We start from the raw sequence: 11,855 nt of genomic DNA, 5'->3' as shown, positions 1-11,855 counted from the left end.
CCCAGGACCTTCTTGCTGTGAGGCGACAGCGCTAACCACTACACCACCGTGCCACATTAGCAATGTATAGAGTGTATTTCTGATTAGTTTAAAGTGATCTTCATTGAAAAGAACAGTGCTTTTCTTTCAAAAATAAGGACATTTCAAAGTGACCCCAAACTTCTGAACGGTAGTGTATATTAGTTTCATAGCTGGCTACAAAAAGGTCAAAAATCTGTTCTACAATAGTGCTATATCTGTCTCTTTTTCAAATGTCATCTTAGGCTATCCAGAAAAATAAAAAGAAGCAAGCAATGGACAATATCTGTGCAGCTTTCCATATTTATAAGAGGCAACAAACACCCTAATATAGGATATTTACAGAGCTAGAGAAACCCCACACAGTCATCAGTGGTGCAATTCTGACTGACAATAATCTGATCACGTGGTTAACGTTTACCAAACTAGTGACGTCACCATCATCTGTTCACTAAGGAGTAGGGAGCAGCCAGACAAGCGGTGCAGGATTGAACACAGCCTCCATAAGGGTAAGCAAATTTATATTGGTAAAATAAGCAGCTAAGCCGGATTACCACTTAGTCAAAGCAATAAACATCAATGTCTCTTGTGTGATGCATTTCACCGTTCACTCCCATCATCCTGAGCTAGCAATGTACATATCTACATCAGAGAGGACCGCTACATTGTGAAATCTGAGCTGTGATTCCGGCTGAATAAGCTTAAATTAGTTGTTGAAGTGAGCATTTTTATTCTTGCTTTCAAATCGAATGGTATATTTGCATAAACTGTTTGTATCGCATTGTCATCTTTGGTATCCTCTTTCATGTTTTTTTCCCCTTTTTTATTGATGTGCATAATTGAATAGAATTGATGTCTATAATAGACATAGGCTACTTTATATTCTACAACAGTGATATTCAGAATTTCATTACTTGGCTTGTATTTTCAGGAAAGCGGCTCTGAGCAATGGCGTCCTTGGAGCATCAAGGACGCTGTGTCTCAGAGGAGGATGCTGCGTCTTTGTGCTTGGATTATGGCTTTAACATGATACGCTATATTCTGTAGCTGTCTATTTTTTCGTTGTTTGACGATTGTCAAAAATATGAGCACTGATGTTTCATAAGAGCAGGTCTCATTTTTATGAAATTCTGACGATTATTTGTCATATACATAGGCCTAATTGGAACTATTTAATTGTCTTTGCTGTTATGCTTTTGTAATTGTAGTATAGTGATGTACATACATAATTGATCAACAGTTTAATTTAATTACCGTTTGGTATATAACAAAGCAAATAACTAATACATTTAATATTACATAAATGTAACGCGGCGGTGTAGTGGTTAGTGCTGTCGCCTCACAGCCAGAAGGTCCTGGGTTCGAGCCCAGTGGCTGACGAGGGCCTTTCTGTGTGGAGTTTGCACGTCTGTGTGAATTTTCCCCACAGTCCAAAGGCATGAAGGTTAGGCTAATTGGCGACTCTAGATTGACCGTGAGTGTGAATGGTTGTGTGTCTCTATGTGTCAGCCCTGTGATGACCTGGCGACTTGTCCAGGGTGTACCCTGCCTCTTGCCCATAGTCAGCTGGGATAGGCTCCAGCTTGCCTGCGACCCTGTAGGACAGGATAAGCAGCTACAGATAATGGATGGATGGATGGATAAATGTAAAGCAAAACACACACAAAGATCTCCTACAAAGTATTCATACACCCCACCCCCGGTGATTATTTTTCTTTTTACTGTGTTGCAATATCAGATTTAAATATACTAGACTAGTGCAGGGCGGCACGGTAATGTAGTGGTTAGCACTGTCACCTCACAGCAAGAAGGTCCTGGGTTCGAGCCCAGCGGCTGACAAAGGCCTTTCTGTGTGGAGTTTGCATGCTTTCCCCGTGTCCGTGTGGGTTTCCTGCGGGTGCTCCGGTTTCCCCCACAGTCCAAAGGCATGCAGGTTAGGTTAATTGGTGTCTCTAAATTGACCGTCGGTGTGAATGTGAGTGTGAATGGTTGTCTGTGTGTCAGCCCTGCGATGACCTGACAACTTGTCCAGGGTGTACCCTGCCTTTCGCCCGTAGTTAGCTGGGATAGGCTTCAGCTTGCCTGCGACCCTGTAGGACAGGATAAGCGGCTACAGATGATGGATGGATGGATAGACTAGTGCATCTCAAAATATTGGAATATTGTGAAAAAGTTCCTTTTTTTCACAATTTAATTCCAAAAGGTAAACTTTCATATATTCTCTATTCCTTACATGTAAAATGAAATATTTCAAGGCTTTTTTTGTTTTAATTTTGATGATTATGACTTATAGGTCATGAAAGTCAGAAATCCAGTATCTCAAAATATTAGAATATTTCATTTCGAGTTTGAGTAAAACGGTATAAATACCATGCATCTCTCAGTCTAGTTTAGTACATGCGGTCACACTCATGGGAAAGACTGCTGATGATCATCAATATCCTCCACAAGGAGGGTAAGCCACAGAAGGTCATTGCTGAAAGGCTGGCTGGCTGGAGAAGGTGCACATGCAACAGGGATAATGCAGCCTTGAGAGGATTGTCAAGAAAATTCAATTCAAGAACTGGGTAGAGTTTCACAAGGAGTGAACTGAAGCTGATGTCAGTCCATCGAGAGCCACCATGCACAGATACCTTCAGGAAAGGGGCTATAACTGTCACACTCCTAATATCAAGCCACTCCTAAATCAGAGACATCAGCAGCATCTTACCTGAACTAAGGAGAGAAAGAACTGGACTGTTGCTCAGTGGTCCAAAGTCCTCTTTTCAGATGAAAGTAAAGTTTGCATTTCTTTTGGAAACCAAGGTCCTAGAGTCAGGAGGAAGAGTGGAGAGGCACAGAATCCAAGGTGTTTGAAGTCCAGTGTGAAGTTTCCACAGTCTGTGATGATTTGGAGTGCCATGTCATCTGCTGGTGTTGATTCACTGTGTTTTATCAAGTCCACTGAGCAACAGTCCGGTTGTTTCTCTCCTTAGTCCAGTGCTAGAGATGGTATTTCACTACGCACTCATACATTTTTGCAAAATGTTTGTTGGATGTGAGATGCCTCTGATGTTGGAATAACCCTGTGGCTAAATCCAGGATTCCTGTTTAAGGCCATATCATCACACTTGTGAATCAGTTGATTGACCTTGCAGTGTTCCATGAAGGGGAACCACCTCAATGATCCTTCCTGTGCACAGTGTCTGCCTTGTGTTATTACCTGAACCAGACATCACCAATTCAATCATCAGATCAGCTGTTGGCATGACACCAGGTGTTCCCCTGGCCAGTGGCCATGGCCAGTGCATAGCCAGCCAATCAATTAGGCCAGGCATCAGGCTCCTGATATGTCATTCTATGTGAAGCATGGGCAGTACTCATAGGTGTGTTGCTCTAGGATGTCTGTGCCACTGCTAACTTTGTATCACCATGCGCCCATTCCAAGTTCTGTATGATCAATATTGCCCCTCTCAGTGGAGGGAGCGTGGCGATCATATCCAAATGTCCTTCCACTCGGTCTTAGGGTGAGTTGGTTCCTAATTACATATAGCTTAGCTTATCCAGGTATTAAAACACTTTCCCCTGATAGTTAGGAGGGGGGAATACAAGATAACCACCAGGGTTTCCCATCCCTGTCACTTGAAACCAGCATGAACTCGTCACAGCATGGTGAGAAGGTTCCAGGGCATCACGGTCTTTGATCAGTGTATTTTTTTTTTTAAAGAATATGTGACTTTATGGTAAAGTCTTGGCACCTGTCTGCACATGTACAAAAAGGTGTCCAGGTGTAAAAACACCTCCTGTCAATTATCTGGTGTTCATAGAACCACAGTAAAATACTAGCCCAATGATTTGGGCTTTAAATACACTTAAATAAAATTAACTGTCAGCATGTTTTCTTTACAGGGAAGTGTATCAAATTAACAAAAACACTGCCATTATTTTATGAATTTGACATTTCCAAATGGTAAATTAAAAGCATGTTAAAATACCCTGCATCCTGCACACAGTACAATTTCCTGACCTCAGTTTAGTATCTCATATCCTCATTAATTTGTGCTTAAGTTGTGCCAACAAGCATGCACTGTAAAAAAATATAATGCAGATGGATCATGTTCTGTTTAATAACTTTATGAATAATAAGCACAGAAGTTAAAATAAATTTGCAATAATTAATATGATAATTACAACTAATAATATTCATGCAGCAAGATATAAGCAATATACTAGATTCCTATAAAATTTATTTCAATACATGCCATTTTCTTATTCATATATCATTTTATTATATAGACACGTGTTTTACTGGGAAATATGCCACTCATATTTTTCATACAAACTACATCTGGGATTTTGAGTAACCTATTTAAGTTATTCCACGAAATCGAGTCATACATGAGCTGATAGCCGACGAGGCACGTAACGCCGAGTTGCTATAAGCCATGTATGATGAGATTGAGTGGAATAATTGTTGTATTCTATCCACATTTACTGAATTTTGAGAAACAGAGCATTTTTATTTTTTGCACATTTGATAAATAACAACTTTATACAAAATGTCCGACAAAATCATTTCTGCTTAGAATGTAAACAAACCAGCGAAATGACAGTAGCAATTTGTGGAAAATGCTATAATAATAATTCTTGAAAAAAAAGATACATTCTTACTTTCATTACATATTTTGTTGCTTTTTTTGTAGTTTTTGGGGTCTTTATTGAGTAGAATTTTTTTGTTCTCGGTTGGTTCAACAACATGCTCTGCCATTTTGTTTTTCTGTACTCATGGTATATTAGCTGATAGCCTAATAGTAGATTAGTCAATCAGAGCACACGGTTGCTCATATCCAGCGAATGTGGATAGGGTAATTTCCAATATCCTCACTCGTGAGTATATCGATGAATTGTTTTAAGTTTGCATACTTTTTGTTTGTGAATGTATCTATATAATAAAAAGAAAATCACACAGTGGCTTGAAGATATGAAGTTTATCTTCTTGTGTTGAAAAACTTGTATTTTTCATATGAAATACATCCTGGACCTGAGTGACCTATTTTCCAATATCCTCACTTTGATGATGTCACTCCTAGTGTTTTCCTGCTGACTTAATGCACGTTGTCAAAATGGCAAACCAGTTCAAAATTAAAATTCTTTTGAATAACTTGCGTATTTTTTGTGGATGTGTCTATATAGTAAAAAATATTACATGGTGGTGTGACAATATGAAGTTTATCTTCTCGTGTTGAAAAATATTTCACTCATTCATTATGCTTACTTATGAAATACACTACCCTGCCAAAAAAAAAAAAAGTCATACACACTGATATTTGGTTGGACTGCCTTTAGCTTTGATTACAGCATGCATTTGCTGTAGCATTGTTTCGATAAACTTATGCAATGTCACAACATTTATTTCAGTCCAGAGTTGTGTCAACTTTTCACTGAGATCATGTGTTGCGGATGGGAGAGTTGAGCCACTGCATAAGTCTTCTCCAGCACATCCCAAAGATTCTCAGTGGGGTTAAGTTCGGGTCTCTGTGGCAGCCAATTGATGTGTGAAAATGATTCCTCATACTTCCTGAACCACTCTTTTCCAGTCTTGGCCCTGATTTTATGCCCATGCCATCAGGGAAGAAAAAAATCCATTGATGTGATAACCTGGTCATTGAGTACATTCAGGTCATCAGCTGACTTCATTTTATTGCTCCATAATGTTGATGAGCCTCAACTTGACCAACTGAAGCAACCCTAGATCATAATATTGCCTCCAGAGGCTTGTACAGTGGCCACTATGCATGATGGATGCATTGTTTCATGTGCTTTCCTTCTTACCTTGACACACCCATCACTCAGGGATAGGGTAAATCTGGACTTGTCAAACCACAGGACATTTTTCCATTGCTCCAGAGTCCAGCCTTTATGCTCCCTAGCAAATTGTAGCCTTTTCTCCTGATTAGTCGCACTAACAAGTGGTTTTCTTATGACCACAGCTTTTTAGTACCAATCCTGTGAGTTCTCATCACATGATTACGAGTGTGGAAATGCACTTAATTTCACTATTAAACATAGCCATGAGTTCTGTTTTTTTTTTTTTGTTTGTTTGTTTTTAATTAATGATTCGACTTCATAGTCAGTCAGGATCTTTTTCCAACCACATTTTTTTTCCAGGAAGTTGATGGTTCACCACTATCCTTACAGGTTTTAATAATGCATTGGAGAGTTCTTAACCCAATTCCAGTCATTTCAGCAATCTTCTTAGTTGTTTTCTTTGCTTGATGCAGGCCAATAATTTGACCCTTCTGAAACACCATAACATCATCTCCATGAGCATATGATAAGTCTTCCAACATGTTTGTTTAAGAAATGAGAAGCTACTCACTGCATCAGTTAGGGCGAAAGGAATTGTTGCCAGCTGAAACACATTAATCACTGCAGTAATTATCTAATCAAGGGCTCTTACGTATTTGCTTATTTAAATCCAAATGGTGACTTTTTCTTTTTGGCCGGGCAGTGTATGCTCACTACTTGAAGATAAACCTCATATCTTCACACCACCATGTAATATCATCTATGTATTCATCTTTTTTGCTTTTCATTTTTAAAATTGCCGCTTGCTTTTATATTACTTTATAATGACTTTGACAGCAAAGTGGGAAAATGCTATTTCTGTGTTCAGTCTGCATTTACTGTCCCTGATTATTTTTTTTTTTCAGGCTTAAAGGTGAGTGGTTGATTTTAAAGATAGTAGTCTAGATGCTGTAGAAACCCCCCATTAGATTAGATTCAACTTTGTCATTTTGCAGAGTATAGGTACAAAACCAATTAAATGCAGTCATCTTGGACACTGAGAAAAATCTGTCAGCCTCGAAGGCATGAACTGCCTTCAGATGACAAAAAATGACTTTGGTAGGTGCTTAACCCATGTTTGAATATGTGTAATTTGAGAAAAATACCCAGTTGGATTCCCCTCATAGCCGATGGATGAGCCAATGCTGTTTGATACTGCATACACCTAAATTAATGACAAAGTTCATGTATTTTATCATTATCATGATTACTACTACCAAGCAATGTGTCTTTTCCCCCAGGCTTTCTCCTCTGTGTTAGCAGTAAGCTCTGGAGCCTTATTTCTTCCTGCTGTGTTAACTGTGTGCACAGTGGAGCATAATGGGAGAGCTATTCCGTAGTGAGGAGATGACCCTAGCCCAGCTCTTCCTGCAGTCGGAGGCTGCATATTGTTGTGTCAGTGAACTGGGGGAGCTGGGAATGGTACAGTTCAGAGATGTGAGTATTCAGTTATTTTAGTAGAGGATGATGAAAAGTGCTCATTGTTTATTGTTGAAATGTAATTAGATATGCACTTCCTGAGGAAAATATTGTGCTTGCAAGGACATGAAGGAATGAATTAAGATTCATTTTCAAGAAAAAAAAACCTTAAAAAAAATAGATTCAACAGCTCTGTTAAGCATAAGAAGTGAAATTATGCCAAATTACTCTTCAACAACTGTATGCTATAAAGCCAAACAATACTGAATATGTTAAGAGGATCTTCAGCATAAGGGTCTTTTTAAAAATTTCATTAGAGTTTTTATTTTTACATCTATATTATCCAAATTAAGTTATGCACTGAATAATGGATGAGATGGCAGTGTTCGCCATGTGGGGCCATCCTCAGCAGAAGCAAGCAATTTTCAGGTAAAAAAAAAAAACTTCCAAGTAGAAGTAGAGCATCAGGATGGCTCATGCAGGAATGGAGGACAGACCGAAGTCTAAATATAGCAGCAAGGAGCAATCAAGGGGACCAAGCACTTTCTGTCCCCATCCCATAAAGCCAGACAAAACCCAAAAAATAAATTCCTTTATACTAACAAATAATAATCACACATGTTCAATGTAATACTCTTGTAGGAAGAGAGGTGGGACACTGAAGCACTTGGACAGGAGGGCTTGGTACTTTGGCACCTTTTATTATAGCTTTTCAGCTTTCAAATGGGAAAAATAAAGGTTCACTCTCTCACACACGAACAAAGCACGGTGCACAGGGAAGCTCCCCCTTCCTTCTCTCCTCTCCACCCTTTTATTTGCTCTCTGTCACTGGGAAAACATACACACACACACACACACACACACACACACACACACAGTACATTAATTACACGCAGGTGCAATCACTCTGCCACTCACCTTCACTGGCTTTGCTCTCCATTCACAAACCAGCGCTTGACCACGCCCCTGCTGCCACATTTGATTATTCACTTGTTAGTGTGCTTGTTCAAGCTTGCCAAAGGCAAGCACACTATTGTTCTTAAGTTTACTTATTCTGCCTTATTCCGACATGTTTTGGATCCACTACTCCTCCTAGGGCGTTTGAGATAGAGACACCGTTCCAACTCTGAGACGTCTGGCCCGAAGTGGTGTAGTGTGCTTATATACAGCTTTTGGATCAACGCACCCATTCTCTTGTTCTTGTCGTTTTTCTTTTGTTTTTTTCCCATAGAGAATGAATAGGGCTCATGAATCGAATCGTCCTACTCTGACACGCTCCATCGCAGATGCACCAAACCTCATGTGATACTTCAGGCCAACTCCCCCAACACATACATGCAATCGGTTCTGACCCACACTCATATTTTTCCTTTCTTTTTGCTCATCCCTTTTTCCTCCATAGGCTTGCATTGATTTTTGGCCCCATTGAAAATGAATGGTGTTTCAGGAGAAAAACTTTCACTCTCCATCAATTTTTTTTTTTTAACCAAGTGAACAAACTTCAAGAAACTTCACTTGATGCCTCAGGCCAAGTCCCCTCATCTGAGACCTGCACTCGTCTTTTCCTTGGTTTTCATGCATCTCTTTTTACCTCCATAGGCTTCCATTGATTTTTGGCTCCATTCAAATGAATGGAGTTTTGCTCAGTAACACTTCACCACACATCCACCAAACTTCATATGGTACCTCAGGCCAAATCACCCATCACACACATGATTTTGGTTCTGACCCGCACTTGTCTTTGTCTTGCCTTTCATCCGTCCGTTTTTTTTCTCCATTTTGCCGCTAATCAATGGAAGCTTGACTGAGTCCTTTCTCCCTTCCCCCATAGGTAATAATGCATTTGGCAAGGATCTGCTCATTTGAGACTTTGACAGCAAATCAACTTCAACTCAATGGCCACTTTATTAGGAATACTTCTACGCACACACGATAGCAATTAGCATATAAGCATTCACGTGTTACATGCTAGCTGTTAGCATGTTACCCATTACAATATCATGCCTGCTGTTAGCTCGCGAGTTGTTAGCATGTTCACCATTAGCATGTTATCATGAGAGCTGTTAACATGTTAGGATTAGCATGGTAGCATGCAGAGTTCACATGTTTGCTGTTAGCGAGTTCGCCTGAGCATGTTAGCTGTTAGCATGTCACCCTCAGTGTGTTAGCATGCTAAAATTTAACATACTAGCCATTAGCATGTTAGCTGTTAGCATGATAGCTGTCAGCATATTAGCCTTAGTGTTAGAATTTTAACAAATAGCATGTTAATCATGGTTAGAATGCTAGCTGTTAGCATGTATCTATTAGCATGTTAGCATTAATGTGTTAACATGTTAGCTTTTAGCATGTTAGTATGTTAACTGTTAGCATGTTAGCATGCTAGTTGTTAGCATGTTGGCATGCTAGCTTTTAGCATGCTAGCATGATGGCTGTTCTGCTACAGCTCAGCAAGCACACTTTGCATTTTCTCTGCGGAAATGCAGTCTACAGTGCCTTGAAAAAGTATTCATACCCCTTGAACTTTTTCACATTTTTCCACCTTACAACCACGAACTTAAGTTTTTTTTATTGAGATTTTATGTGATGGACCAACACAGAGTAGCACATAATTGTGAAATGAAACGAAAATGATAAATGGTCTTCAAAATTTTAAACAAATCTGAAAAATGTGATGTGCATTACTATTCAGCCCCCTGTACTCTGATACCTCTATATACAATCCAGTGCAATCAATTGCCTTCAGAAGTCATCTAATTAGTTAATAGTCCTACTGTGTGTAATTTACTCTCAGCATAAATACACTTGTTCTGTGAAGGGCTCAGTGGTTTGTTAGAGAACACTGAAGAACAAACAGCATTATGAAGACCAAATAACTCACCAGACAGGTCAGGGATAAAGTTCTGGAGAAGTTTAAAGCAGGGTTAGGTTATTAAAAAAATATCCCAAGCTCTGAACATCTCAAGAAGCACTGTTCAATCCATCATTCAAAAATGGAAAAAGTATGGCACAACTGCAAACCTACCAAGACATGGCCGTCCACCTAAACTGACAGAGCGAGCAAGAAGAGCACTGGTCAGAGAAGCAGCCAAGAGGCCCATGATCACTCTAGAGGAGCTGCAGAAATCCACAGCTCAGGTGGGAGAATCTGTGCACAGGACAACTATAAGTCGTACACTCCACAAATCTGGCCTTTTTGGAAGAGTGACAAGAAGAAAGCCATTGTTGAAAGGCAGGCATAAGAAGTCCTGTTTGCAGTTTGCCAGAAGCCATGTAGGGGACACAGCAAACATGTGGAAGAAGGTGCTTTGGTCAGATGAGACCAAAGTTGAACTTTTTGGCCTAAATGCTATGTGTGGCAGAAAACTAACACTGCTCATCACCCTGCACACACCATCCCCACTGTGAAACATGGTGGTGGCAGCATCATGCTATGGGGATGCTTTTCTTCAGCAGGGACAGGGAAGCTGGTCAGAGTTGATGGGAAGATGGATGGAGCTAAATACAGGGCAATCCTGGAAGAAAACCTGTTGGAGGCTGCAAAAGACTTGAGACTGCGAAGGAGATTCACCTTCCAGCAAGACAATGACCCTAAACATACAGCCAGAGCTCCAATGGAATGGTTTAGATCAAAGAATATTCATGTGTTAGAATGGCCCAGTCAAAGTCCAGACCTAAATCCCATTGAGCATCTGTGGCAAGACTTGAAAATTGCTGTTCACAGACGCTCTCCAGCCAATCTGGCTGAGCTTGAGCTATTTTGCAAAGAAGAATGGGCAAAAATTTCAGTGTCTAGATGTGCAAAGCTGGTAGAGACAGACCACAAAAGACTTGCAGCTGTAATTGCAGCAAAAGGTGGCTCTACAAAGTATTGACGCGGGGGCTGAATACTAATGCACATCACATTTTTCAGATTTTTATTTGTTTAAAATTTTGAAGACCATTTATCATTTTTGTTTCACTTCACAATTATGTGCTACTCTGTGTTGGTCTATCACATAAAATCTCGATAAAAAACTTTTAAGTTCGTGGTTGTAAGGTGGAAAAATGTGAAAAAGTTCAAGGGGTATGAATACTTTTTCAAGGCACTGTAGTTCATATTTGTACCTGTACAGGATTTTAACTAGACCAAAATATCAGTGTAGTGGCACCAGTCATAACAGCCAGAGGTGTGGGGGGCTGCCTTAGGGCTCTGAAAGCTCACAGGTTTTACATGCTCAGAGATGCATTCCAGTGCATTTCCTAGCACTCTGAAAGTCACTTTTTTTTTTTTTGTAATATTAATGAGATTTTTTTTTGCCAAAAGTTGCTGTGATTGAAGACTTATTATAATTAATATCCAACCATATTGGTGACGTATTTGTGGAATAAGAATAAAACAACCACGTGTCAGCTTTTTCAGCTTCAGCCATTCAATTACAATATATGACTATCCAGATCTAACCCAGGGACTGGTACATATGTGCATGGCACATAAGTGCCTCTTAACACAGATGACACTTTACCGTGAACACAGCACAAGGAAGGAGGTAAACCGGATTAGCATGATTAGTGATGATCTTCACACGGAAATACTCAGGCAGCTATGCACT

At 39.8% G+C, this 11,855-nt stretch overlaps 1 protein-coding gene across 1 annotated transcript in view; it reads left to right on the top strand.

Annotated features, from left to right (window-relative positions):
• Positions 1-480: 480 nt before the first annotated feature.
• Positions 481-11,855, top strand: part of atp6v0a1b (ATPase H+ transporting V0 subunit a1b) — a 119,867-nt gene continuing 108,492 nt past the window's right edge. The window contains exons 1-2 of the mRNA XM_060900110.1: positions 481-527; positions 7,086-7,281. Coding sequence (XP_060756093.1) covers positions 7,165-7,281 — 117 coding nt within the window. The 5' untranslated portion in view covers positions 481-527; positions 7,086-7,164. The remainder of the gene's footprint in view (positions 528-7,085; positions 7,282-11,855) is intronic.

This window comes from Neoarius graeffei, chromosome 19 (genome assembly GCF_027579695.1).
Source record: "Neoarius graeffei isolate fNeoGra1 chromosome 19, fNeoGra1.pri, whole genome shotgun sequence".
Taxonomy (NCBI): Eukaryota; Metazoa; Chordata; class Actinopteri; order Siluriformes; family Ariidae; genus Neoarius; species Neoarius graeffei.
The sequence above is the reverse complement of the archived record's forward strand: the minus strand, read 5'-3'. Positions and strand labels throughout refer to the sequence as shown.